Source organism: Strigops habroptila (genome assembly GCF_004027225.2).
Source record: "Strigops habroptila isolate Jane chromosome 13 unlocalized genomic scaffold, bStrHab1.2.pri S16, whole genome shotgun sequence".
Taxonomy (NCBI): domain Eukaryota; kingdom Metazoa; phylum Chordata; class Aves; order Psittaciformes; family Psittacidae; genus Strigops; species Strigops habroptila.
In genome coordinates, this window is record NW_022651054.1 from 10852685 (window position 1) to 10880638 (window position 27954).

A 27954-nucleotide genomic window follows, 5' to 3' on the forward strand; every position below is an offset into this window, starting at 1 on the left:
GAGCATTGCGTGCAGACAGCTGCATGACTTAGGCTGATCCGGCCGGAACGAGGCATGTGAAGGGAATGCACCCCAGGAAAACTCCCTCCTCCCGTAGCGTTAGAGCAGCCCGTGCTGGTGGGGCCGTGCATGTTGGGACATGTAGTTTCCAAAGCATCTCTGCTACCCGTGGCAATGACACCAGCTTGCACCAGTTTTACACAGTAGGTGTGTAGCGTTCTGGATCTGGGTACACTGCAGAGATAACCCTTAGATGAAGTTTGGGTGTCCCTGAGCTTAAACCCTCCCCCCCCCCAGAAGCATTAAAAGCCGATATGAAAATGTGTACTAGAAGTGGTTATCTATGAATTACTGACAATAAACAGGTGTGAGACTTAATTGTATGTTGTCAATTCCTGTAGCATTGACAGTGGGTCCGTGCAGCCCTGCTGCTGTTATTTTTATCCCAGCAGCGTAGCAGTAGAATAAACACATTAAACACAGGCAAGGAGACTTTTCAACATGACAGAGGCTTCCCAAACCACTAACCACGGGGCTCTTAGCAGGGCATAGGAAAAGGGCTGTTTCCTCTTTTTATTTTATGTTGGTTCTGCTCGAATGTACCTGGTTTATGTCCACAAAGCTACATTAGCTAATTGTCAACCTGTTTCATTTGTACTTGGGTAAACATTTGCTTTGTACTGTGTATAAATGGTTCCGAGGTGTGCTCCTCAGCTGTCTCGACGCGGACATTGATTTCACGTTGTAATGCCATCGTACGAAATACATTAAGCTGTTTTTTGACAAACGAAAGCTACCTGGTCAAGTAGTTTATACAGCATGCATGCTACCTTCTAATCGCTGGTTCATCCACAGTCTAACGAGGCAGCTGCTGTCGGGAGACGACGTATCGTGTCACGACAGCGATGAGCGATTCGCACGGCAGCTCGTGTCGCTGCGGCGCCGGGGAGTTGAGGCTGTAAGAAAATGGTGGATGTGAAGAACAGATGCTCCTGTTACACCGAGTTAGTTTCGATGCAGCTGATGCGCTTAGCCTAGTTTATTTCATGGAAACTTTTGAGCTGGATCTAGTCCAACATCCAGGGAAGCCTACTGCTGCCGTTGATTTGAGTGGGGTTTAGATCCAGCCCGCTCAGGTCTCCGATTGCAAGGAGCTCAATAAGGGGTTTATTTTTTTTCTCCTTAAGTTTCCCTAAGCATCCGGCATTAGGCTTAGCACCGACTGGAAGTTTTAAAGTTGCATTTTGCCTTGGAAGGATTGGTGCAGTGGAAAGTCAGAGCAGATCAGTGGCACGAGAGCTCGTCCTGCGGGCAAAGGGAGCCACCGGTGCCTGGCTCAGTGCTGGATTGGCACCACGGGCAAGCGGGCGCAGGGAAGTAAGTATGAGAGCACAGCCACCCGTGCTGCGGGAGCTGCACCAAAGGTGTACCTTGGGCAGGGTGTTGTCTTGATTTGGAACACCCCACCACTTCCAGAGGGGGTCTGGGGGGGAGGAGAAATGTGGGATTCAACCTTTTGTGTCTTAACCATTGGGGAGTTACCCCGAGTATTGCAAAGAGGGAAGATTTCTGTCAAGATCACGGCTAAGACAAACGTGTTCTTCTCAGTATGTGAGTTAAATTCTATTTGCCATTGTTCACAAATAAAAGATTTTTTTTTTCCCCCTCTTACAATAACTTTTTCTTGCGAATGGCAGAAGAAAAAAGGTATTTAATGTGTTTGCATTTGTCCACGAGAGCTTTAAAGAAAAGCAGCAAACCCCAGTAAGCTGTTTGAGCTGCAGCAATCCCAGGTTACATAAAGGGGCTGGGGATTAGCCGGTGGCATTACGGGTGGCGATAAGCCCTCCGAGTTCTGCTTGTTCTTCGCTCACTTTTATTTTAGAAGCAGTCCCTCTGAGCTGTGTTTTCAAGCTGCCTGGGGTTAATTTTGAAGGCTGTCGGGGTTAGGTTCCCACCAAAGAATGAAGGAAGGAGAATTTGGGTTTAAAGAACACTTGAAAGCATCCAGTACGCTGATATTTTCTTATCTTGGGGTCCCTGTATGGGTTCAGAAGCAGACTGCAGTTTCTCAGTGCTGGATCCTTCCGAGAACTCCTGCCTTGCTTTATTGGTGGCTCAGTTTATCCATCTCAAAAATAGACTTAACATTATTTTCAAAAGGCAGCTAGCTATTAAAAGCACTTCCAGTTTTTAAATGCCATTGAGGTCTGTCTCAGTGCTTGAGTGGACCTTTTTTAGCAGTGCTTTTTAGGCTAAGTAGTGAGTGTAAAAAGAAATCTCTTCCTAATTGTCAGGCAGAATAAAACTTAAAACCCGATCCCCTTCTACCTATTCGTGTAATTCAGCGTGTTTCTACTCCTTGCTTATCTTTGGATCATTCACTCACAGCTTCCAGAGCAGCAACTGAAGGATGACAGAGGAACTACGTGCTAATTTTTATGTCAAAAATAGCTTTCACCTTTAAGCGCCCAAGGCTCGGTGACTGTTTTCTAATCAGAAAAAGGATGCCTGAGCTCCCATTGCGAATCCATTTTACAGCTGTGTTCACATTCGACTGTCAGCCCCGGCTTAATATTGAGTACTGAGGTCTTGACCTAGAAACAACCCTTTTTTGGTATTGCTTTGGAAAAAGCATTTCAGTGCTGGGAGAAGCCGAGCCAGGAGCTCGGTCCCTCATCCCAAGCTGAGAGCCTCAGCAGCGGATCACTTCCTCGTGCCTTGTGTCTCCCTGAAGCCCAAGTAAAGACTGCTGGGAAAGGTGGACTTGTGATTTAAAAAATTAATAGGTTTTTGGTTTTGGTTCTTCGGGTTTCTGGGCTAATTTGAATTATTTTTTTCAAAGTCCTGGGGTTTTCTTTAAGGAAGCATAAACGCTTTTTGACAGTAAGATATTTGTAAAGCATTTCAACGTGGGCATCTGGAATTACTGCTTGTGGCAGAGCACAGACCTTGGTTTTCCTCACAAAGCATTTCCAGTAGCTACCTCCAAACCCAACCCATTTAGTAAGAAAACAAGGGGCATTTTGAGTGTGTGTGGAACCTTTTGTTTTCCAGAGAAGTCAGAGATTCCATTCACCTTTTCACTTGTTCTCACCAGCTGTCAAGACAAACCCATTTGTGTTCTGTGTTTTCTGTGCAAGGTTTGTTTTTCAGGGAATTACTGATTCAGTTGGAACTGGTTGAATTAAAGTCACTATTTTAATTCTTCATAGTTGTGTATTTCTATTCCCATTTCTTTTTCACTTCCTAGCACCATTAGCAGCTAAGACCCATATCAAAGGACAGTAAAGAAACTTGATCAAATCACCTGTTTCCCCCCGAATCAAGCCTGGATTAGGAAAAGAGATTGTTGCAGTCAACAGAGCTCTCTGCAAGGCACTGTGACACGGAAGAGATGCTGATCTGCGTTAACTTTGGGAAAGCAAATGCTGTGGCACACGAATGCGCTGAAAGCTGAAGGTTTGCCTCTAATGTTTTCGCTCTTACTGATGTGTGTGTTCCTTGTCAAAGCCTTACAGATTGTTACCCAGGCTCAGGATCGCTTAGCTGCCAGACATGGATGAAGTGAGGAAAAACCTCTGCATGGAGCCCATCCTGCGAGAGCTTTGGACCATCCCAAACGTGTGCTCGGGGTCGTGCTTCCGAGCTGGTCTTGCTGGGTGCTGTGTGAGGCCGGCTGCGGGTACCCGGAGCTGCGGCGTTCCTCCTGCAGCATGTCCCAGAGGGTCTGGAAGCGGTGAGGGAAGCGGAGGCCCTGACCCGCTGCCGTGTGCGGTCTCGCTCTGGTCTCCGCAGAACGGGAAGTGTTTGCCCTGTGTAAATTGGCTCCTGTAATTTGTAAGAGGAGATCACTTCCCGTCCTGGGCTGTTCTGTGGGATGGCTGCAAGCTGTCAGGCGCTGTAGCGCTGGATACCGGAGACGGCTGCTTTCTATCTGTGGTCGAAGTGATGCTCTGTTGGAATCCGCCTCTCATGTTCAGCCCTTGGGGCAGGAGTGGTGCATCCTCTTCCTCACCCCATGCGTGCGCCGGGGATGGGGATCCAAGATCCGGGAGCCTGGAACAGTAAAGGTGCAGAGGAGGCTGAGAACAGAGCAGCTCTCCTTGGGATGCTGCCTCTGGCCAGGGCCGGGGGTGCCGCACTCCATGGGATGTTGGGAAGCCTGGGAGCAGCAGGGGGAATGCTGAGACCCCCCATGTCCCCTCAGGGACCGAGCAGCCCCGCGGGGGCTGAGGGGACCGGGCGGTGCCGGCCCCTCAGCACCGAAACGGGCCGACACGTTCCCCCGTGGGGGTACGCCCCAGCCCAGGCCCCGAGCGACCCCCGCCGGTCCCCGCTGCATTTCGGCCCGGCCGCCGCTAGGCCCCGCTCCCAGCGCCCCCCCGGGCCTGCCCGGCCCGGGCCCGGCCCCGGCCCCGGCCCCGGCCCCGGCCCCGCCGCGCCGCCCCCAGCTGCCGGGCACGGCCGCCCCCGCCCGCCCGCAGCCACGTACGTCTGGTCCCGGCTCCTTTCCATGGTTCCCGGCGTGACCGGTGCCTCCCGCCGCCGACACCGCCGCAGCGCGGCGCCGACCGCCGGTAAGGGGGGGGCGGGACGGGGCTCTTTGTGCGCCGGGCTGAGCCGGGCCGGGCCGGGCTGGGCTGGGCCGGGCTGGGGCGGGCGGCCTGTGCGGGCCGCGGCCCGGAGCCTCGCGGGGCTGCGCCCGGGCCCCGGGGCTGAGCGCGGCCGAGCCCGGAGCTGCGAGTCCCGGCGCGGAGAGCGGGGTTGCGGCCGGACCGGCCTCGGCTGGGGCCCGCGGCCCGGCGCGGCGCCTGTTGCGGCTGCAGCCCCGCGGCCTGGCCCCGCCGCTGTTCCCGGCTCCCGGAGCAGCCCCTCGGCCCGGCGTGAGGCCCCGCTGCCGGCGGGCACCGGCAGGGTGGGAGCCCGTAGCGGGGTGCGGGTGCGGCGGGAGCCCGGCGCAGGGTGCGGGGTCCCTGTCCCTGCATGGGGCCGGGAGCGGGATGTGGACACCAGCCGTGGGGCAGCACCGGGCTGTCCCCGGAGCACCGGTGGGACCCCTCCGGAGCGCGGGGTGTGCGGGCAGGGCTTGGGTTTGGGGGTTTCCTGCTGCAGGATGTCATCCCCTTCCTCTGCGCCTGGTCCGTGGTGGTGCTTCGCGATGTGCTTCACGCCCCGGACACCTCATCCGGGCTGGGGCAGCGCTTAGTGCAGGGACCGTGGCTTTGGAGTCACCTCCTGGGCTCGGGGTTAACTGTGGACCCCCATAAGGATGGAGGGCACTGTCCCACCCAGCCAGCACTGGAATGGACACCGATTGCACCGGTGGAGAAGGGTCTGAGAGCCTGTGGAAGTCACTGTTCAAGGCAGCGCTTGTGGAAGTCGCTGCTCAAGGCAGCACACTCATGCACTGTCTCGCCAGGCGGGTTGGGAAGGCTCCTTTCTATTACTTTTTGAACAGCAGCGGAGTCGCACCTCCTCCTCACACCTCCTCCTGCTGCTGCCTCTGACAGCAAACGTGGGGGACGGATATCCGTGCGGGAAAGCCGCCATCCCGGGATGACCTCCGAGGTTTGCGGCGGGGGCTTTGCTGGTGGAAGCTGTGGCTCTCTGCGCCTCCTCCTCCTCCTCGTTCATCTCTAACAACACGGGCTGAAGCAGCATCTGCTCCGCTGCGATTTCATGAGGGTTTTCCTTCATGTGGGAAGTGTGGAAGCACGGCAGCGAGACCACACGGGAGACGTGCACCTCTGGGAAGGGAGATAGGGTGGTGCTGGTGGGGGGGTAGAGGAAAGCTTTCAGTGGTCCTTATGGCAGAGCAGACCCAGCCCTTCATTAGCTCTCTGTGCCTTTCTAATAGCTCTCTTGTCGTGCACCCTGCTCCTGTGGCCTTGCCTTCCCCACCATGTCTGACCACCCCGGTCTGACCTCACCTCCGCAGCGGTGAGGATGTGTCTGATGCCTTACACACTGATCCGTGGGTGCCCACAGCCCCTTCCTGGTGCTGGAACATCTGATCACCAAAAGCATTTCCTTCAAAGACACCCATTCTCTTCCCAGCCCGAAGTTCCCAGGAAAGTTTTGGCTTTTTCAGCATTTTATTAAAAAACAGCTTTTAAATTTAAGAAAAAACTGAACAAAACAGTGTCTAACCCATGCACCAGCACCTAACCTTTCCCTGACCGGATCCATGGTGTGGCTGAGCCAGCTTTGCCCATGGCAGTGCTGTGGTTCCCCTTCACCCCAGGCTGATGAGGGCAAGTGGGGCTTCCCAGTGTGATAGCGAGTGCTTGGTTCTTATCTGCCTCCACAAACACCCTCTGGGAGGGAGAAGATAACAGGGGATGCTGCATGCTGCGGACGCTGGCGCTCGGGAACTGCTGGGAGAGGAGCTGGAGGGTCATTCCTGTCCAGTGTATGTGCCATGGGGGTAAAATCCCGGGTGGGACCCGTGGGGAGGAGGTTGCTGCTGTAACATCACAGGGTGCTTGTGGTCAGAGCTGGGAAGCTTTGGGGCAGCGTGAGTTGATGATGATGGTGATAATTGTATACTATAAAGTAAGGAAAATGCTTGAAGCATGGAGCCCTTTGGGGGTGTGTGAGGCAGTAATGGGTTCTTCTCCTGCGGTGTGGCTGGTGTGGCAGCGTCACCGTGGCCAGGGTGTGGAGAGATGTTGGCTGGAGCCTCGCCTCTGATTGATGGCATTGGGACCAGGATTTCCCAGTCCTTGGTCCCAGTTTTGTGTGGTCTGTGGTTCCCTGTGGTCAGCGCAGGAGCTGGATGGGCACAGCGCTGTGTGAGCTGAGCCAGGGCAGGGAGCCTCGCTGGCACGACAGGCATAGGGAAGATGGAAGGGGAAAGAAACCCACCCCAGCTGGGTGGAAAGCTGGCTGCAAACACAGGAAATGAGAACAGGGGGAACATCTGGGTCCGGCTCTTGCACCACTTCCGATGGGCGCGGGGTGGCTGCCACCTCCGGGTGACGGCGATTCAGACTCTGCTCCTCCATCAAGCAGCCCCATTGCATCCCCAACGCTGCTCCACAAGTACCAAAACCCTGGTGTCCCCCCAGTGCCGCTGCCCAGGGGTCCCCCCGTGTCCACCCCGGTGCTGGTGCTGGGGGGACAGGGGCTGCAGTGCCCCATCCCGCCCCGCCGCCCGCCTTTGATGTGTGTGAGTGGCAGGTCCATTGTGGCCCCTTTGTGCGTCGCTCGGTTCTCGGGGTGCGCACAAAACCTGCCATGGAAACCGGGGCCGGCCGCTGCCCCAGGAAACCCGCGGGTGCCATTAGGAAATGCAAACACGAATGCAAATCCCATGGCTTGGAAAGTTGTCCTTGTGCCACCAATGTCCCCGGCCCACTGGTGTCCCCAGCTTCGGGGATGGGGAAGGTGTCGGAGCAGGCAGCAAGAGCTGCTTTTGGGGTGCTTCAGGGTCTTGGCAGCGGGAGGAACAGGAGATCTAAGTGGTGACTCAGAGGTGACAATATGACATTGATATTTTTTTCCATCCTCTCCGTTGCCCAGTGACAAATAAACAAACAAGTGTCTTAAAACTCCAGCTCAAAGCCTTGCAGGAACTGTCCCCTCCTGCCACGGTTGTGCGTGTCAGGGCTCTGGCACGGCCCCAGCGCTGGTGGTGCCGCCTCTATCTTCTGGGGTTTGTTTTGGGGTGATAGTGAGCTCGGCAGAGGGGAGGCAGGCTGCCAGCTCGCTGGTAAGGATCCTCCTTGCCAAAGCACGCCAAGAATAGATGGGAAAGGAGATAAAATCCACCCTCAGATAACTCAGTGAAGCACAAACGCTTCAGGTCTTCGTTTCTAGGTGGCATTTATCAGCAATGGATACTCTGGCCCTTCCTTGGGTTCCCAGAGGAGTGTGTGTGGGGATAATGGGGTTGAAGGGGATGGAGAGTAGGGAGGGGAAGGGAGGATGCTGATCAGAGCAATTCCCTGCCCTGGGAGGAAGCAAAATGTTTTCTTTTCCTGTCTGCTGGAGGAGCTGTAGCCAGGACCTGGGGATATGAGGCTGGAATGTGGAGGGCATCATCCATAGCAATAATCCATGTGGGAAAAGGCAGATCCTTTATACACCAGTCTGAGCCCAATCTAGAGCTATACTTAACACCAAGTGTTTGTTGATGGCTCTTATTTTTCCAAGCTGCAGCCCCTGGGTCACTTCCTACCGGCGGCTGAAGTGATGTGGGACGTGCATCCCCCTTAGCAGTGCTTTCCCCCAGCCCCAGCCTGCTTTTATTGCTGGGAAATGAGCCCTGGCTCCTGGAAGTGCTATTTCTTCCTTGTGCCTGACAGCTCATCGATCCCTGCCCTCGCCGGCTTCCCTGGGGAAGGCTCACACAGCCGGGCACACAGGCACGCCAGCGATGGAGCCTAAAGTGTTGCTTATGGAATCCTCATGGCTTTTAAGCTTCCTGACAATTGCCGTGGTCAGGCCAGTGCAAAGGAACTGGGAAAGGATGGTGATGGGGTTGTATGAGGATTAATTTTTCAAACTTAAAAATAATGAAGCAGAAGTGAGGTGGGATGTTGAAGAACGTGACCCACTTGCTGTGTCCAGCGGGTGAAGGGAGCAGTGAGCAGGGCTCTGGGTTTCCCTTGCTATTGAGGGCTGTGCTGGTGCGGGAGCAGGCTGCTGCTGAGCTTGAAAGGAGACTGAGAGCTTATCTGAGCACTGCCTGGCTTCAAATCCAGGTTAGCGTCCTGTATCATTTCCGTATAAAGTGTGATGTGCTGAGATGGAGCAGAAGGAACGGAGCAAACTCAATATTTCAGCTTTCGAGGGCTTTCTTCTCTCCTGCAAGCTGAGGATGCAGGAGCCTGTTCTTGCGGTGGCAGGAGGGGACTGATGTATTGTTGTTAACTGAATACCTGTCCCTGGAGAGGTGCAGTGCTTCAAGCAGGTTCTCCTCTGCTGAGCAACATCACCCGGTGCAAGGGAGGACACAAGACCAGCGCAATTACAGTGTGATGCTGTGTCCTGGGACAGCGAAGGGACGGCAGCGTCCCATCCTCCGTGCGGCACCTTGGCGGGTGGCTTGCGTCAGCCATTGGCTTAGTGACTCAGAGGGAAAAGAGCTCCTCCATTCCCAACTTAATGAGTCCCTTTCTTCCTTTCTTCCCCTCGCTCTTGGCTCGCACGATCCTGACTTGTAAGTGAGGTGCTGAGGCACTGTGGGATGAGCGGGGCTGCGGCTCCTGCCTTCGGTGTGGCAGCAGCATCCTGGATGCTGCGGGATGGGTGACTCCGTGGTGTGTGTCAAGGGGGCATCAGGCAGGAGCTTTTTCACCTTTTCACTGTCTTTATGCCGTGCACTGTTGCCGTGCCATGGGGCAAGGGGCTGGGGAGGAGAGAGGGGTGCTGCTTGGGAGGGCAGGCTGGAAGGTGACAGCTTCAGACCCCTACAGCTCTTCCTCTTCCACACCAGCTTACTCCTGTCTGCTCATCGCAATCTCCCTGTTGCTGCATGTCCCTGTCATCCCCCTGTGCCACCCTCATCCTCTCTCTGGGGACACCAGAAGCTGCAGATGTGGTGATGGAGGCACAGGACCTTCCCCTATGGGTCCCCCGGTGTCCATGGTGGGATTCATCATGCATGTGGCATGGAGACCTTCCTCCTCCTCTTCCTCCTTGGATGCAGTTTAGTGCCCCGAGGGAAGGCAGCAGTGATCACCCTTAGATCTCTTTACCAGACCCTAATGGCCAGGGGCCTGTCCTGGTAAATAATTAATTGTCAGTCAGAGTTCTATGACTAATTTTGTTTCCACAGGAGCTCGTGTGGTCCATGGAGCCTTGGGTGAATCAATATGGGTTTTTTTCCCTTCACACATTTAGTGATGGCCCTCAAACCCCGATAGCAGGAGATGCTGGTGGCGGGGTGGCACTTGGTGCTGCCTTTCGCCTGCCTTGGCTCTGGTCTGTCCCTGCAGGATGCCCAGGGCCAGCCTGGTCTAATCCCAGTCCATTCCCAGTGGAGCTGGAGAGGAAGGGGCTGGCTCTGCTCGGGATCTTTCCCTGTTTTTCCCTTCCCATCCTTTAATTTCTTTGACCCTTGGCCTAAAATGGCAAATGAGCATTTGTGAATCAGCTGCTCTAATTACCAGGGGAGCGGGGCCTGGGTTCGCTTTTGCTCACTCCCTGTTAAGTGCTCACTGACCAAATCCAACCCCAAATTGCCCGAGGGTGACTCCTCTTGACGTGGTTCCAGCCCAGGGAGAGCCTGGGCTCTCCCACCTTTGTCCCTGCAGGGATTTGTGTGTTCTTCCACTTCCTGCTGCTTCCCGGCGCTTTTGTGCCGAGCCGGAGCACAAAGGGAGAAGAAGGGATAAGCAGTTAGAGATGGGTTTGTGTGACATATGGTGTGAGGGCTTTGCACGATGGCTGCGGGGATGTGAGCAGGCACAGGGGTGCTGGGGCATCCCTCCTGCAGGGCTTTAGATACTGGGTAAACTGAGGCAGGGGGATGATGGGCACAGGGCATTCCCATATGGAATGGGATGGAGGCAGCGCTGGTACCCGGACCATGCTGCTGTCACCCCTTCACACCAGGCAGTGCTTGCTCCTCATCATTTCAAACAAGCTCTGAGCTGATTTTTCAGCTGGGACATGTGTGTTTTGATGTCAGCAGTGAAAGCCCGAGGAGAAAAGGTCGCTGATGTTCAACCACCTCGTGGAATAATCTTCTATCAGCCTCTCTGCTTTAGGCAGCCTCTTGCATCTAATTCGTGACACATTGATACAAGATAGAGTTGAACAGGGATGCAGTTAAACCGTACAAAGGGATGCTGGGTTACTTTAATCGCTCACACTTGCTTGACCTATTTTTTTTTTAATCCCTTCCTGGAAACCTTATTTCATGTTTGAATTCCCTCAACTATTTTAGGAATGTCGTCCTACCAAGATCAAATTACCTTCAATGGAACCAGCGCAAGGCAGCCTCGCGAGGCAGGCGACGTTTTGATTAACATCTAGTGCTCCCTCATTAATCCAGGCTTCGTTTGGGGTGGGGGCTGCAATTCTGGCATGGAAAATGGTGTGAAAGCCAGGGATTATCGCGGCACAACGCTGAAGGGCAGGGGGTGGCTCTGCCCTCGCTTGGCACAAGGGGCTGGGGGCATCCCGCTGCATCCCAGCACTGAGGTGGGTGCTGCTCCAGGGGAAGAAGGGGTCCCTGGTCCAGCTGAGTGTGTCCCCCCAGGTTTTATCTGGGTGTTGCTGGTTTAGGAGCCCACTGGGTGCTGTGGAGGGCTGACATCTGGTCGGCTCACAAAGGGCCCTCATCAATCTCTCCAGGAGGGTGATGGCACGGATGGCTGCTGCTGGGCGAGCAGAGGGTGCCCCAGGCAGCAGCAGCACCACTTCTTCTCTTAAACATGGTTATCCTGCATTTCACAGTGCAGGGATGGCTACAGGCTCCCCAGTGAAGCCATCAGTGCTTGAGCAGTAACACTGATGATGCCCAGTGTGAGGACCAGGATCACTCCATGGCTCTCCCTTGTCCCCTGTTCCTCTGGTCCTAAACGCTGCTCTGGGAGCCAAAAGGGGAATTTCATTCTGCAGAGGTACGTGCTGCACAGGCTCTCAGTTACTTCTGCTCTGCTCCTTGATTGCTTTTTACTTTGAAAAGGGCTTAAACCCAGCCATTTTAATGCGTGGTACAACAAGTATTAAAGGGGATCCTCAGGTGCTTATTTGTTTCTGTGAAAAAAGGATTTGCTCGCACACAGTTTTCCCAGGAGGTGAGCACACACATCCCAATGTGAGGTGGGCATAAAGGGGGATTTGGGGACACTGTAAGGCCCCATCCTGCACATCCTCAGCGTGTGTTCTGCCTTTCACTTTGCTGGTGGACACTATTGTGGTTTCTGTTCCCATCATTTAGTTTTCATCCCAGTTTCAATCCAATTATAGTCACACCTGCAGCCGCCCAGCATCCCATTCCCGGGTTGCTTGTTCCCATATTGAGCAATCCCTGGCTGCAGGCAGAGCTCGGCAGCTCTGCTCTTTCCAAAGCTGTCCACAGTGTTGAGTCTTCCCTCTGGAAGCCGGGGCACTGGAGGACCTTGTCTCCAGATATCCCTGTGCATGGAAATTCCTCCTGCACTTCTATAGCATCCCCCAGCGAGTCACTATGGGCCTGGGCTTGCAGCTACTGAGTGATGGGTGCCCTCGGGGGAGCGGGTGAGTGCTGGGTGGTGGGGAACAAGCATTCCATGGTGTCCCCCCCCAATCCTGGCTGCAAACAGGGGGTCCCAGCTCCAGCGTGTTTGCAGGGATGATCTACAGACACAGCGTGGCACTAGCAGGGGAGAAGGGGCTGGTTCAGCAGCGTTTGAGCAATCCCATCTGGTGTCTGAGCTGCAGCAGACGCTGGGGAAAGGAATATTCTCGTTTGCACTTGGTGCCAAGGCTCTTCCCTGGCGATCCACTGCTTTTACAGCTGCTGGCTGCTCCGATCGGGCTGCGTTCCTCCCAGAGCTGAGCAACTGCTGTTTCCAGCATGACATGACCAGTCCGACCAAGCCCTGGGATTATCCAGCTGCTCCTCTGCGCCATTCCCGGATGGCTGATGCTGAGCTCAGGCAGCCTCCTCCTTGCTTGCTCCTGGCTGGAGCTGACCCGATGCCTCTTGGGCCATCCCTTGATGTGGAATGTCCATCTCTGTGAGGTACCGACTGCCCAGCTCCCAGGGATGAGAGGAAACCAGCTTTGTAGAGGTGGGATGCAGGACATGCTCCCCCAGGCTGTGCACATCTTATCTGCTCACTGATGAGCCTCATTAAGGGTTTCTCAGCCACTGAGGTCTTGTTCTTGGCTCTGGCTCAGGCAAGGGTGGATGTGAATTGTGCAAGTCCTTAGCGGAGCAAAGCTGTGGTGCACCCATAGATTGGCAGGGGTGAGCCTTCTCCTGAAGGTCAGCTTTTTTGGTCCTATTTAGTGTCTTTTAAGCGGTGAGCTAAAGGCAGAAGCTGGACCCAAAGGTGTGCTGGAGCCTGGGCACAAGGTACAATGAGAAAGCAACCATGGATGTGTGCAGGAGAGCATCCCGTGCTGTCCTGGTTCGGTGGTGGTGGCAAAACCTACGTGGGCATTTTCTGCTTGGCTAAAAGCTGGTATGGACGTGGCAGCCTTCCTGCAGGCTTGATGTTACAGCAGCACGGTGGCTCTGTGCCTGGCCCCAGCCTGGGATGTCACCGTGGCACAGGTCAGCACCGGGGCAGCCGCGGCCACTGGATGTGGAGGTGGCTCATCCAGAGCTGCCACCGTGTCCCCAGGGTGAGCCAGGGCCAAGCACTGCCCTCACCCTGCGAGGTTTTACCCAGGGCTCACAGGGGGCACAGGGGCAGTGCCAGCCCCACCAGTGTCCCTGCTCCCACCTCGCTGCTCCCCATGACCCACAGGATGGGGACACACGCACTCAGAGCTTGCAAAGCCTTTAAGCTCCTCCTGTGATGGGCGCAGCAGAAGGGCGAAGGATTACGCATGTGCCCGGGTTTGGATGAATGAATAACAGCATTCAGGGTCCTCTCTGCATGACAGCAGAGCAAGAACTATTTTAAGGCAGGAAGAAAGTTGATTAGGAAACAGCTAAAGGAGGCATCTCAGCCTAATTCTGCAAATGGGGGCAGCAGGCGAAGGGAAGCCCGGCCTGCACCCGCTGTGCCCTGTGCTCCCGCCTGGGCTGGCACTCAGACACCAGCTTTCTGCTTTCCTTTTTGGGAAATCCAAAGGATTTTGCTTTTCCTGGCGTCTTCTCAGCCCTTCACAGAAATAAGGGCCAGAAATGTGCTGAGCCCCTTCCCCATGCTGGTGACTGGGGTCCTGCTGCCCTTCCCTCTTCTCACCTGGAGATGCTGATGGAGATAAGTAGGAACTGGGGAAAATCCTGCAAATCAACTAATGGTTTATCTTTTAAACTAACTCCTGCTGATGCAGTGACTTGGATTTCTCTGGATTTCAGCTCGTGCTGGTGTAGTGGTTTGGATTTCTCTGGATTAGTAGCTGGACTTTAAAAAGTGGGCTTAAAAACCTGAGTTTGGAGTGTTTCACCACCATCACCTCTGCCCGCAGCAGTGTTTGCCCATGGGGCATGTGGAATCACCCTGGTCTGTGCCAGGGCACTGGCTGCACCTTGGTTTTGCCCAACAAGCCCTTCACAGCAGCCTCTGGCCATATCTCAGGGCTGGGAGGGTCCCAGCAGTGCGATCCCTTGGGGTTGTTTGAAGCCAGATGTTCAGCAGAGCTCATTTGGCATATAAATATGTTGTCCCATCCCTAATTTAGTTCATCTTCTGACCAGAAGCTTTCAGTTAGTCGGTGTGTTGCTCAGTCACGCTATCGGGCATGGGCTGTGGTTTCAGTGAGCTGTCCCAGACCCTTGTGTCACGTTGTGTCAGCGTTTGCATCAGGAGGAGCTGGTCCCTCTCCAGCAGGGCAGGGGGCTGCAGGGGATTGCCAGTGCCTGACATGGCAGTGGCCTTCATCATGGTCACGGGAAAGACCTTAAATATACTTACTTGCATATAATATACTTAAATATTTGACTCAAAGGTCAAATGCTGGGAGACAAAGAACTCCCCAACCACAGGAGCTTCTTGTTGCTTTATAGATCTTAAGATTTTTAAATAGATCTGGGGATTTCCAAGCTCATTTTCTGATTTTGGGGCTGATTTTGCTATCTGAGGTTCATGGGCTAGCATGGCATTGCTGAGCTAATGCTTCTCTGCAGGAGCTCTCATATTTGGATCATGTGTGTATTTGCAGTGTATCCTGTATAAGCTGTTTTCCCCTTGATGCCCAGGCTCTTTCCCCATCCCTTTGGAGTAGCCAGATGTTTTAAGGAGTGTGTGTACCCTGCGAATGTGTTATAACTCAATTGAAGATGTGACTAAACCAGCCATGCAATATTGCAATTAAAGTACAACACCAGAGGTGTGAACAATGCCGGCTCTTTGCTGTGAATGACTCATGGTGGCAGAGCAGGAACTGAGAGGCTGTGTTTTATTAATCGACTCCAGCAGATTTATTTGTCCTCGGTGAATGGAGCCGGGCAGGGCTGTCGGGATTGTTCCTGCTCCACTCACACAACGCTGCTCCGCGCCTGGCTCCCGGCAAGCAGGAGCAGATCCTGGGATCTGCGGGGACGGAGACAGCTGAGTGATCTGTTAAATGCATTTTGTTAGCGAGCAGGGAGCAAGCCTGGGGCTTCTGGTGCTGTTTGGAAACAGCCCCTTGTGCACAGCAGTGATTTTCCCAGTTTTTCCATGCATTCTTTCCTGCGGGATGAGTGAAGGCCACAGGGAAGTGGCACTGGCATCATAGCCCAGGGACCACAGTCCTTGGCCGAGGGGCAGGGTCTGGTCTGGTGCTGGTGTTTGCATGGGCCTGCTGTTCAAGCTCACCCACAGGGCTCAGTGCATCTGGATGCAGATACATCCAGGATACGGAAACTCCAGGAGGGAGAGCAGAGTGTGCCCATGGAGCAGGAATCATCCCCCAGCCTCTGGAGGCACCAGCGATTCCTCTGGGTGCTGAGCCAGGGCAGGGCTGTCCCTGGGGATGGAAATGGGGATGAACCAGCATCACAGAAGTGAACCTTCTCCTGAGTTTCCCATGGTTTTCAAGTGTGTTTTGCTCTCGGCAGCCTCTGGAAGCCCCTTGGAGCAGGTTGGGACTGCTGAGGCCGGGTGAGCACTGGGGATGTGCCCGGGTGACCTTCAGAGGTGACTGCTCCACTAATGGCTTGGAGTGTGATTATTTCACTAAGAAATGTGCTTGGCACCTTCTTCTGAATGAAATTCCATTTTAGGGACAGTTATCTTGAACTCTGTGCCTGCTGCTTAGGAAAAAGCCTTTGAAAACGATATTATGGATCAAAAGTGTTCCTGTTTCAGCAGTGGAGTTAATCCAGAGCTGAGTTTGGCCCCACGTTTCCAAATGAGAAGCAGTAGCTGTATAATCTGTTTATGGTTTTAAAGTGAATGTTAATCTTGGATTTGATGGCTTTTCCCAAGGGTCGGTTTGCTGCAGAGTGGTTTAGCCCCTGCTCTGAAACTCTCTTGAGCTGAGTCCTTTTATTTTAAAGAAAGATTTTACTGCATTTATAAATACATGTCAGAACCTGGGGAGCCCTTGTCAGGGGCAGTAATGCCATTTTTCTTACCTTGCAGTTTGTTTCTGCATGATGCACAGCGCAGCCAAGCTCTGGTGTGCAGGGATGGGACAGTCCCATGAGGATGGTGTTGGATGGGTCATAGAATCCCAGACTGGTTTGGGTTGGAAGGGACCTTAAAGCTCCTCCAGTTCCAACCCCCTGCCACGGGCAGGGACACCTCCACTAGAGCAGGTTGCTCCAACCCCTGTGTCCAACCTGGCCTTGAACACTGCCAGGGATGGGGCAGCCACAGCTTCTCCGGGCAATTGAACTGGATCAGATGTCCCCCGTTGAGAGGGGGATCTCACGGGTGCTGTGCCCATGGGTGACTCTCTCCTCTGTCCCTCCGCAGGTGGGAGGATGCTGCAGCGTGCCGGGGGCTGACACACGGTGCCGCCGGCCGCGGGACCCCCACTGCCCGCCCCATGGTCCCCGCCGGCTGCCGGGGCAGCGCCCCGTGACCCGTGGCACCCGCAGCAGCGAGCCCCTGCCCTGCGCCCCGCCATGACGAGCCTCTTCCGCCGCAGCAGCAGCAACGGCAGCTCCCGCGGCGGCTCCTCCGCCCAGGAGCTCAACAACAGCCGCCCCGCCAGGCAGGTCCGGCGCCTGGAGTTCAACCAGGCCATGGAGGACTTCAAGACCATGTTCCCCAACATGGACTACGACATCATCGAGTGCGTCTTGAGAGCCAACAACGGCGCCGTGGATGCCACCATCGACCAGCTCCTGCAGATGAACCTGGACAGTAGCGGTTGTGATGACAGCTCGGACTCGGAGGACAGCATCCCCCCCGAGGTAACCCATGCCGGTGGTCCCCAACATGTGGCTATGGGTGGGGGTCCCCTGCCTGGACCCCTGGCTGTTGTGGCTGGCTCATCCTGAGCAAGGCAGCTCAGTCTCCTCCTGCCTCCTTTCTGCCTGGGCATGGTGCTACTCAGCTGGTACAGGCGGGCAGAGATTTGAGTGCCTGATTCAGCTGATCTGGAGCGTGCAGCCTGGCTGGTTTGTCTTGGATGGTGCTTGAGGCTTCAGCCAAACTGCTCTCCTCCCTCCCTTCTACCCCAAAACCCAACAGAGACCTTCCTGCTGCTGTCAGAGGGCTGTTGTTGTGCACCCAGGAACAGGCTCAAAAGACTCATAGAATGGTTAGGGTTGGAAACAACCTTAAGATCATCTAGTTCCAACCCACCCAAAATGGGGTGTCTCATCCCTTGAGAGCAGCACCTCCAAACGCCACCAAAAGCCCCCTGATGCAGGGGGACCAGTGTCAGGAGATTGCCCCCATCTCTGCAGTGGCTCTGCTGCCATGCACAGGGGTCCAGCCCACAAGGGAGCATTTCCCCAGCTCACCCTCACCCCATCCTCCCATTGCAGATCTTGGAGCGGACCCTGGAGCCGGACAGCTCGGACGAGGAGCCCCCTCCTGTCTATTCCCCTCCTGCCTATGAGAGCCAGGCGCTGGGCAGCCGCTACCCCCGTGCACCTCCCACCCCACCTCCCAGGTGAGCCCCCAGCCCCACGGCACGGCCACACTGAGCCTTCTGCTCGTGGTGGCCAGCAAAGCACCCTGTATGGGTGCCCTGGGGGACTTGCTGTGTGTTAGCTCCCCCAGCCAGGGGAATCTGGCAGCAGCCTGTTAGGGTCGGGTGAGACAAAGCCAAAGGAGATGAATGAAGCTCACAGCTGGCTAAAAGATCCTCCCGAGGCCCTAAGAAGTGAACAGCTGAGGGGCGCGGGAAGCTGCTCCAGCAGCGTGTGGAATGGCAAAAATCAGCTACTGGGGTGGGGAGCGCTTGTCTCTGCTCGAAAACACCAGCTGCCGGCAGCCGGGCCCTGCACGTCGGGCTCTTGGCACCGGAGACCTCTTTGGTGTGGGGCTTGCAGGAGAGCAGGCGCCGGAGCCCTCAGTGCCAGCCCCTCGGACAAAGGCGCTGCTGGCCCTGTGTGACTGGTGAGAGGAGTTCATCAGCTCTGAAAGCAAAGCCCTGCGGTGCTGGGGCTCCATGGGGCTGGTTTCTGGGCAGGAGGAGGGAATCCAGCCTGGGCGGTTGTGGGGCAAGGCTGGAAGTGCAGCTCCCAAAGATTCCAGACTTGCTATGAAAGCCTTTTACTGTGGGTCTGGGAGGCGAGCTGTGGTTTCTTGGTTCCCAGGACTACTGGTAGAGCTGAGCAGGGAGCTGCCGTTCCAGGCCCTGTGCCCCACTGCTGCAGCAGACATCAGTGGGTTTTCCCTTGCCAAAGGCACTGTCTGTGCTTGTCCCACAGGACGGACGTGCCAGGGCCCGGCAGCACCCCAGTGTCTGGGCACTACAGGAACTGGAACCCACCGCTCCTGGGCAACCTCCCTGAGGATTTCCTCCGCATCCTGCCCCAGCAGACCGCCGGCACACAGGTGAGGCTTGCTGCCCCTTCCAGACCATGGTGTGGCATGGAGCACCAAACCCACTCCTCAGCCACCCCGAGCTGCAGTGTCAGCGCTCTGAAACCATCTGGGTACCGGGTATGGATCAAACTGAAAGATTTGGAGTGCATCTTGTTGTTCAAGGTGAGACTGAAGTGAGCAAGGTGTGAAAGGGGAATCTTCCAGTGAGGCTGTCATGTTTTTCCTGCCATTATCCCAGCAGTCACTGCCAGAAATGCCACTTGCAGTAAGCACCTAATATTTTAAATCAGTTGAAAATCACACCTGCCACCCTGGTGAGGAGCAGCAGTGCCAACATATGCTCCTAGTGAGAGTGGCACTGCCAGAGCACTCAAGGGCTGGTGCAGTGGAACTTGGGTGGAAAATCTAGTGCAAAGCACAGGAATTGTCCTTGGGAAGTGAGAGTCCCCGTGTGCTCCGTGGTGGGTTTGGAGCCACAAGGCTTGGGGCTGTGGGTGCCACAGTGGGCAGTGCCCAGCTCGGCTCCAGGCACACTGCATCCCCAGGATGTTCCTCAGCCCCCTTTGCAAGTGGGGTCAGCACCCTCCTGGCATGGCAAGGGGCTGGGGGGCTGCAGGCCTCCTGCCTTACCCCATACATCGACTCCTCCCTCCCTTTTTGGCTCCAAAGGCAGCCTGCCACGTTTCCATAAATGATTGCCCTGCAAGTTGAGCTTCACGGGCTATATTACCTTTCTGGGAATAGGGACGTGCTGGTTCACTTGGGCTCAGGGGGAGGAGAGCAGCAGCTGCCCTTTTCTTTCCCCAGTAATTGTGCGCTTTTGCTTTTTATGGCTCTCTGAGAGCAGCTACAAATCAGATCAATAGTGTAGGTGAGGATGAGGTTGCAGCTGTGGAGTGCAGCTCTGCTGCTCCTGAGATGCAACTGCACTGGGAGCTGGGGGAGAGCACGAGGTGCTTCACGCAAGGATGTTTGTCAGGGGGAAACTGCAGTCTCTGCTTTTTAGATAGAGGGAAACAGAAGCGGAGATAGCGGCTGAGACCCTTCTCCCTCACCTCCACACCAGGTTCTGTCTTGGCTCAACCCCATGGTTTAAAGTGCTAAATCTGTGCAGGTCTGTGCTTTGCAATAGAGCTATTACGGAGGCACCAGTTCCTCCCTGTGCCATGCTGGTCCCAGAGCGAGAGGTCCCTGTTCCCTTGTGGGATGTCTGACTCTGTCCCTCTTTACCCCCTTTGCAGCAGCACCATCCTGAGTGCAGCCCAGCCAGGGGGGACCATGCCTTGAGATGTTGGGTGCTGGGTATAGGAGGGTGCAAAAGGCCAAGCTGAGCCTGAGGCGCTGCAGGGACCCTCCCGCACGCACCGGTGCAGGCACCAAGACCATTGAGCAAGCTCTGCCACGTTTGCCTCTGCAGGGCTCCCCCGGCCGCCGGCAGCCCGTGCCACGGGGGCTCACCCCGCGGGGCCAGGGCTCGCTGGAGCAGGAGCGGCGCTGGAAGCAGTACCTGGAGGACGAGCGGATCGCGCTCTTCCTGCAGAACGAAGAGTTCATGAAGGAGCTCCAGAGGAACCGGGATTTCCTCCTCGCCTTGGAGAGAGGTGAGAAGTGCATTGCCCTGATGTGGCTCGTGCCAAAGCGGAGCCAGCGCAGGATGTGACCAGCTTGGTGGCCTGCTCCTGGTGCTCAGCTGCCTGCCACAAGGCTCTCCTCCCTCTGCCCATCTCTGTGATAAAGCCCAGCAAAATCATAGAACCATGGAATGGTTTGTGTTGGAAGGGACCTTAAAGCTCATCCAGTGCCATGGGCAGGGCCACCTTCCACTAGAGCAGGTTGCTCCAAGCCCCCGTGTCCAACCTGGCCTTGAACACTGCCAGGGATGGGGCAGCCACAGCTTCTCTGGGCACCCTGTGCCAGCACCTCAGCACCCTCACAGGGAAGAGCTTCTGCCTCAGAGCTCATCTCAGTCTCCCCTCTGGCAGGTTAAAGCCATTCCCCTTGGCCTGTCCCTACAGGGCTTTGTAAAGATCTGTAGGAAGGTGCCTCGGAAATGCTCTCTCTCTGAGCCCAGCCTGGCCAGTGTGCCCTCCCCATCCGCTCCTGAGCAAAGAGCTGCCCTTCCTCTCCCTCGCACTGCCACCAGCCTGTCCCTCCACATCCGTGAGGGCTGCAAGGGGAGAGGGGAGCCGAGCTGCGTGCGCTGCCTCGGGGCCCTGATCGAGCGGGCGCTGGGCTTTCTGTTTTTCAGATCGATTGAAATATGAGTCAAAAAAATCCAAGTCGACCAGTGTTGCTGTCAGCAACGACTTTGGGTTCTCCTCCGTATTATCAGGTAACTTCCAAGTTGCACATGAGCATCACCTCTGAGCAGCGGGATGCCCCGCAGCTCCTGCGTTCCCAGCCCTCTGCCCTCCAAAGTGGCTGTGGGGAGGGAAACTGGCTGATCCCTCCCTTCTGTCATCCCCCAGCTGATGGAGCTGATGGGTGATGGGTGATGCTGCCCTCCCTGTGTGGAGGTGCTCCTGCATCCTGCCTCTGCCCATCCCTGCATCCTGCCTCTGCCCATTCCTGCAGGTGGGAGCTGGGATCCAGTTCCTGGGGGTGACAGAGCCCTCTCTGGTCATGGCTGGAGTGGGGGATTGTGCCTGGGAGGTGTAATGACTGTTCCTGGGTAATCCTGATTAACCTCAGTGAGAGGAGCAGCTGCCCAGGCTCACAGTTAGAGCTGGTGTCCGTCGATGGCCCGGTGCAGTGTGGCATTGCTCCGGCTGGGCACATGGTGCTTCAGGGGCACCCAGACCTGGGGAAGGGGCATGGGCCCATGTGGGTGCAAGGACATGGTTGTTGAGGTCTCTGGTCCACTTGACTGAGTCACTGAGCTTCTGCTCCTGATCCAGTGATCCAGTGAACCTGTTGCCCCAGATACAGAGCATGGGCACGATCTAATACCCAGCGTGCAATTAGTGCCTCTTAGGGGTAATTTGGGGCTGAAGCGGCGCAGAGGGAGCTGCTCTGCAGTGGTGCTGGTGGTGGGACTGCGCTGCTGCTCGCCCCATGTCCACTCACACACACCTCAAGGCGAGCAGCCCCATGGGGTTCGGGGTGTGCTGAAGCCGATGTCTCCGCACCCTCAGTCTCAGGGGTTATATCTGCAGAGGGTCCCCATCCAGACCCATCCCCAGTGTGCCGGTGCCCTCCTCCTGCCTGCTCTCGCTCAGCTCTACTCGTGGCCGGGCTGTGCTCTGCTAGCACTGGAACTGGGTCATGGCAGCGATCCCTGTGGAGCCTCCCTCGCTGCACACACACTGCGGTGACCAGATGTTTGCCTTCCAGGTGACGCAGCCCCCTCTGCACCCAGCGAGGCCGGCGGCGCCGTGTCTGACGATGCCTTATTCAGAGACAAGTTGAAACACATGGGAAAATGTGAGTGGGTTTGTGGGCTGGCACCGGGATCCTGCCGGGGATGGAGGGGAGGTGGGAATGGGGCAGCAGGAGAAGAGGCGGCAGCATTGAGGGGTGATCACCCGAGCTCCCTGCTCCATGTGTATCCCCCATTTGGAGTAGTTGCCAGCTGCATTTTACAGCCCTGGGCTGGTGCATCCCTATCCTGTGGTGCTCCCCTCTTGGCCCTCATCAGTGGCAAGGATCTCCCATGCTGCACACCAGGGCTGGGCGCAGGCACAACAGATGAGAGATGGAGACCTGGGTCTTGGTGCCCCAGTTCTGCACTGTCCATGGTGTGGGTTATGGCAGGAGTTGAGGATGCAGGAGGAATTTCTGGGCAGGGTTTGTGTGAATCCTGGAAAAGCAAGCCAAGGGTTTGCTGTAACTCTTCCTTTTCCAATCCTTTCCTCTTAGCGTGTCACAGCCCCCTTCTCCCATCGCAAAATAGACCAAGGTCTTTGGGCTGCTTGTATCAGCCAGTTGAGACACTGGGGTATGTGGATCAGTTGTGGGTAGGGAAGGTCATGAAAATCCCAGGGAAAGGGTAAAAACATCAGCCCCCCCGCCCCCGTCAGGGACCAACATGTCCCTGTTGGTTGCAGGATCCAGTTCTCCAAGCCTGGCAGCCCTGGTATTCCCAGGAAAACCCAGGGCATCACTGTAGGGTGTTGGTGCAGGAGGCTCTCACACCGCTGGCCCTCAGTCCTCCCCATCGCCCATGGCAGCTTTGGGCAGGGTTTTGGGTGAGACCCTCACGTGTCTGCTTCCCCCCAGCCACACGCAAGAAGCTGTTTGAACTCGCCAGAGCCTTCTCCGAGAAGACAAAGATGAGGAAATCGAAAAGAAAACACTTGTTGAAGCACCAGGTGTATCCTGAAAGGGAATGGGAGCGGCGGGGGCTGTGGGGCTGTTGGAGCGGCCACCCTTGGGTGCTCATGGGGACTCCCCAAGGCTCTGGTCTGCCCGGAGCCTCCAGCTGCCTCCCATGGCTGTACCAGGGGCTGGGAAGGGTGATTGTGGTACCACGGCCATGTCCTGGTTTTCCTTAGCAGAGGGCACAGGATGGGGACAGCAGCTTCCACGGCAAATCTTCTCGATGATGTCGAAGGACATTCATGCGGTAAGAAAGTGCAGATGTGGCACGTGGAGCTGTGTGTGCTGTGCTGGGGTCCCGTGTGCCTGGCCCCGTCCTGCCCCATGCCATTGCTCTGCTGGAGCTGGCTCCCATCAGGAGCATGGCCATCAGTGCTACGGGCTCACCCCTGGTCCCATGTCGCTCTCCTGCAGGATGTGTAGCCTGGGATCCAGTTATAGTCCTGGCAAATCTGCCCCCATGGGCTAAAACCTCCTCCTAGTGTTCCCAGCCATGTTCTGGCACAATCCCCATGTCCCCGTCCCTGGGATTTGTCTGTCTGGGTGAGGAAGTCCAGGTCCCTCATTGCTGGAGCTGGGACCTTGGCACAGCGGCCGGGGTCCTGTCATGGAAGTGGCTGCAGCCCCATGCAACAACCCCATCTTGCCTCTTCCCTTCAGATGAAGACTTCCAAGCACGGAGGCAGCAGCTCCAGGAGGAGGAGGAGATGCTGAAGGAAGGGCAGTAAATGGTGAGAGGCACCTGGGGATTAACATTTCCTAGTCGGCATGTGAACAGTCCCATTCATCCATGTGTCCTAGCTGGAGGAAGGGGCTGCGTGCTCTGCATTGGGTCCACATGGGGATGAATGGCTGGTGACAGCCCCGTGCTGCCCACAGTGCAGCTGAGGCTGAGCATGTGCCACTCTCCATCCCTCCCCTTCTCCTCTCCTGCAGGTCCCAGCGCTGGGGTTTAGTGCTGGCACAGAACGTGCCCAAAGCTTCATGAGAAGATGGCTGAAAAAGGAACAAAAGACACCCAACAAATCACCCAGAGTTTTGGCTGCTCCCCCTCTGCTGCTGTACTCCTCGGAAGTACAAGTATTGAGGCACAAAGTTTTCTTACGAGTGGTTTGAAAACAACTTCTATATAGCAAATCAGCCAAAAAGGAATCAAAATGAGGAACAAACCAGGTCGGGAGCTGCTGGGAGCTGCTCTGAGGAGCCAGCGGAGCTTGGGCTTGGGAGGAGCAGCGCGAGCGGCGGCGCAGGAGGAATGGGATCAGTTGTACTAACGCGGATGCATTCAACGTGGGATCTGCTTGGCCAGAGCACTCCTGAACATATCTCTGTAGTGATCTGGTGTAACTTTACTCTGCGCACACAGGAAAAAACCAACACGAAACACGTGAGAGAGAGAACCTACAGCCGTTGTCTATTATTGCTAGGAGTAATGAGTGGAGATTCGGATCAGGTGATAGTCAAATGATCTATAAATTGTTTTTAAAAGGAAAGGCCTTCTTTTCCTAGGTGTTTTACTTGGAATTAAACCTTTGCCTTTGGCATTGCTAAAACTGCCTTGAAGTTACAGACGCTTTGTGCCGGTAGGGCAGCACCAAGGGCTGGACTTTGCACCGGTGTCACCATCGCTGCCAAAGCCGGACGCATCCCATCGGGAGCATCATGCCAGTGGTGATCCCGGCTGCTGGGCAGGGCACTCCATGGCCCCAGGGATGCCCCTGCCATAGGTAAGATGCAGAGCACCAGCTGAGGCCGGTGGTGTTCTGGGCGCAGAGGGTTTGCACAAGGGCTTGTGAGCGCCGCTGGGTTTGGTGCGGGGCCGGGGCTGGCCCGGTGGCAGGAGCACCCTTCCCTGTGCCCACCCCAGGCTGGTTCTGCTGTGGGGCTGGCAGGCAGTGCCTGAATCATTGCAGCTTTCGGAGATGCTGTCAGGCTAAAAATAATGATGTAAACAAATTCCTTCCCTGTGTAAGTAATGAGTGATGAGCATAGAGGCAGAAATCGCTCCCGCCAGCACATTTTCTTCTCCTTTATCGGCATAATCTGTTTACTGCTAAATGCATGAGGTGGCTCTAGACGTGCCTGTTTCACTTTCTGGCTCCTGCAAAGCAGCACAACTGTTGTGAGATGGGAGCTGCGAAGGCGGCAGACGCAGACACCCAGCCCTCCAACACACACGCAACTGTTTTCCCTGCCTCTCCGCAGGGTTTGGTAACAAAAGTCCACATTGCAGGCGCCAGCTCCCAACAGGCTCCTTTTCAAACCCCCCTGAGCCCACACGCCTTTGAAGTGGACGCCAAGATTCCTTTCCCTGTGAGTGGTGCAGTGGTTGGGATCGGTGGGGACCCGGGTGCTTCACCCTCTCCCTGGTCCCTGGGCTTTGGTCCCAAGGGTGAGGGCAGGATGCGCTGGGCTGAAGCACCCAGGATGCCAGCAAGCTTTGGGTTCCTAAAAGCAAAGCAGCCCAAGAGCCATCCCACTGAGCCGATCCCAGCGTTGGGGCCTGCTCCTTTTCTTTTGAAGGAAGGATGGAGGAGCATCCCTTGAGTCACGGCAGCCTGGCCAACAGGTTAGAGCCATCCCAAGCCACGCTGGCCCTGCCTTGACATGCGCAGGCTCCAAGCTCACCCTGCTGCGTGCCCAAGGCTGGAGCTGCACCATGCAGGGCAAAGATGGGTTGTCTGGAGGCGCATGTCCCTGCCTGGCTCCGGGTGCGAGGGGCTAAGTGTGAAGCTGGGAACAGAAGGTTCTTTAGTCCCTGGGTGGGACTTTATTCCCAGCCAGAGACTGGTGGATGGAGAGGAGGGGCTCCTTCCCTCCCTTCCGCTGGCTCTGGGGTCTATAGGAAGCTGCCATTACTCCCTCCCAATCCAAAGCAGCTCTTCTGCATATTTGGAAGAAAATCAAGCTTGGAACCGGCTCAGCTTGTCAGTGTTCCAGCGCCTCTTAGCTACCGAGGGCTTAACTCCCAGCGAAGTTTCCATGAAGGCAGGAAGCACCAACAGGCAGTCGGGCAGGAGCTCAGGCTCTGGTGGGAAGGGAATTCTGCTTCTCCCAGATGAGGAGGTTGTTGTGCCGGGAGGAGAGGCAGGAAAGCACTTGCGTGATTCCAGCATCCCTGAGTGATTCCAGCGCTGCCGAGCGCATGGGATTTGCTGTGCTCCCCATCCTTGCTGCAGGATGGGTGCTGCGGCTGTGGAGGACCGGGGTGAGCTCTGGCGCTGGGCAAGCCACGTTCCACATCACGTCACAGGTCAGTGCTGCTGGAACCGAACCCTGGCTTTAACCGCAGCGAGTGCGTGGTGGTGAGTCCTCTCCCGGCTCTGCATGTCAGGGGACACGTTGCCTCTGAGCTGGCTTTGTAACCCCGCTGTAGTTTGGTGGTGGAGAGGAGCCCCGAGGCTGCCTCGACTTTGCTTGGGGCTGGTTTGGCCGAGCACATCCCCAGTGCCCATCCTCTGCTCGCTGTGATGCTGCCCGGGATTCAGGGCTGCCTGCAGGGGAGAGAACAGGGAGAGGAAGGGCAGTTTGGGGGCCGCGAGCTGGAGCGCGGGGATGGGATGGGTGTCAGGCATGTGCTGGGTGCGAACCCCCCGGCCTCAACAGCTCCATCTGCCCCGCCAGAAAAGGTTTTGTGTGCATAGAACCATAGGTTTGGGTTGGAAGGGACCTTAAAACTCATCTAATTCCCTGCCACCTTCCACTAGACCAGGTTGCTCCAAGCCCCATCCAACCCAGCCTTGTGTTGAGTGGGTCTGGCAATGTGCTAACCACAAAGGGTCCTGTGCCAGCACCAACCCGTGCGCCTCACAGGGGCTTGGGGATGAATGTCTTTGCTAACATGGTCTAACAACGCGCCCTTCAATCCCCAAGGCAAAGCCTCTCTGAATGATGTCACTCCATTTGTAGCCATTTCAAAGTATCTGGGAGGCACAAAGCATCATTTGAATGGAGGGTGAAGAGTGCTTTTATGTCCTTTAAACAGAAAATAATCAGGTCTAATGAGTAGAAAGGCCACTAAAACCGGCTCAGAAGCGAAAATGCGTTTCTTACATAAAGATGTTAAATTCTCAGTGACGTTTGTATCACTTCTATACAAAATGGTTTAAACAAACCAGAAAACTCGGTGGCGTTTGTGAGTGTTGCTATTTTAGAGTTTATTTCCATAAGTGATTTTTTTCTTAAAGATGTTTAATAGTAATTCATATAAATAAAGTCCTGTTGTACTCTTAAACACTCGGGTGTATCCTGCTTTTCTGCTCCCATTTCTTTATGGGGGGGGAGAAAGAAAGAAGTTGGGGTGGGGAGGGAAGTGCCTGCTCTAGTCTAGCACAGCTAAAACTGGGCTGCAGGTGTCCTGGCTCATGTCCTCCTGCTCCTGACAGTGCTTAATTCACATCCAATGATTTTCTGGACAAAGCGAGTGCTGTGGGATACCCATCACTGGTGAGCTCCTGTCTCCATCCAGGAGCAATTCCGGCTTCCACCCGGCAGGATGCTTGGTTTGGGAGCAGGTCCCCTTCAATGCCTGTAATGGGAGAGAGCAAGAAGAGCACTGGATGCTCGTGGAGAGCCCAGGATTCAGGTAAAGCCGTGGTACAGCTGAGGATGCTCTGGGGCATCCCTTTCCTCCCTGTATCACCTCCACCACCCCCATGCTGGAGTTTCAGCCGGGGTCTGATGCCAAGGGCTCCGGTGGGATCAGAGGCTGCAGTGGGAATCCATCCTGGCACCCGCAGGTCCCTGTGGAAGCTCCCAGCTCGCCCATGGCCAGCTCTGCATGTGGGAAGAGCGGAAAGGGAAAACCGCTGTGGCTCGCCCACTCCATTCCAAACATAAGGAGCCCCTCGGGGCTGTGTGAGTTTGCTGTTAAGCTGTTTCATCAGCTCTCGCACAAGCCAAGGGGCAGCCCGGCTCCTTCAGAGGCTCCTGATGGGATGGAAACACGTTATTATAATGAAACGGTTCTGAAATAGGTGTTATTCATCCCCAGCCCTGTGCTGCACCAGGGCTGTGAGGATGGAGAGCACGGAGCTGGATGGAATTGCCCCTGGAGGGGCTGGTCCCAGCATCGCTCCCATGG

General features: G+C 55.8%; 2 protein-coding genes across 3 annotated transcripts; one reads left to right on the forward strand and one right to left on the reverse strand.

Moving 5' to 3' along the window:
• Positions 1-3138: 3138 nt before the first annotated feature.
• Positions 3139-6404, reverse strand: LOC115602144 (translation initiation factor IF-2-like). Its single transcript, XM_030472950.1, has 4 exons — positions 6173-6404; positions 5476-5750; positions 4496-5166; positions 3139-4059 (listed from the first exon to the last, which is right to left on the reverse strand). Exons 1-4 carry the CDS (start codon positions 6402-6404, stop codon positions 3852-3854), a joined length of 1386 nt encoding a protein of 461 aa, XP_030328810.1. The 3' UTR covers positions 3139-3851.
• Positions 4311-27101, forward strand: CUEDC1 (CUE domain containing 1). 2 transcript variants are annotated; one of them, XM_030472441.1, is made up of 11 exons: positions 4311-4580; positions 16524-16966; positions 17546-17673; positions 18437-18563; positions 19972-20155; positions 20803-20886; positions 21888-21977; positions 22773-22866; positions 23060-23118; positions 23532-23602; positions 23808-27101. In XM_030472441.1, the coding sequence occupies exons 2-10, from the start codon at positions 16676-16678 to the stop codon at positions 23597-23599; spliced, it is 1125 nt and encodes a 374-aa protein (XP_030328301.1). In that variant the 5' UTR covers positions 4311-4580; positions 16524-16675; the 3' UTR covers positions 23600-23602; positions 23808-27101. The 2 variants fall into 2 exon arrangements, with proteins under 2 accessions (XP_030328301.1, XP_030328299.1); XM_030472439.1 differs by lacking the exon at positions 4311-4580 and adding an exon at positions 11477-12685.
• Positions 27102-27954: the final 853 nt, after the last annotated feature.

What these genes read in the sequence shown, in the direction of transcription:
- LOC115602144 (XM_030472950.1), bottom strand. Translation starts at nt 6,404, where the DNA reads ATGACCCTCCAGCTCCTCTCCCAGCAGTTCCCGAGCGCCAGCGTCCGC. An exon ending in ATGGATCCGGTCAGGGAAAG is followed by an intron (nt 5,751 to 6,172) that starts GTTAGGTGCTGG and finishes CTCCCTTCCCAG; the next exon opens with AGGTGCACGTCTCCCGTGTG. An exon ending in GAAAGGAGCCGGGACCAGAC is followed by an intron (nt 4,060 to 4,495) that starts GTACGTGGCTGC and finishes TTACTGTTCCAG; the next exon opens with GCTCCCGGATCTTGGATCCC.
- CUEDC1 (XM_030472441.1), top strand. Translation starts at nt 16,676, where the DNA reads ATGACGAGCCTCTTCCGCCGCAGCAGCAGCAACGGCAGCTCCCGCGGC. An exon ending in CCTCCTCGCCTTGGAGAGAG is followed by an intron (nt 20,156 to 20,802) that starts GTGAGAAGTGCA and finishes TCTGTTTTTCAG; the next exon opens with ATCGATTGAAATATGAGTCA. An exon ending in TGTCGAAGGACATTCATGCG is followed by an intron (nt 23,119 to 23,531) that starts GTAAGAAAGTGC and finishes TCTTCCCTTCAG; the next exon opens with ATGAAGACTTCCAAGCACGG.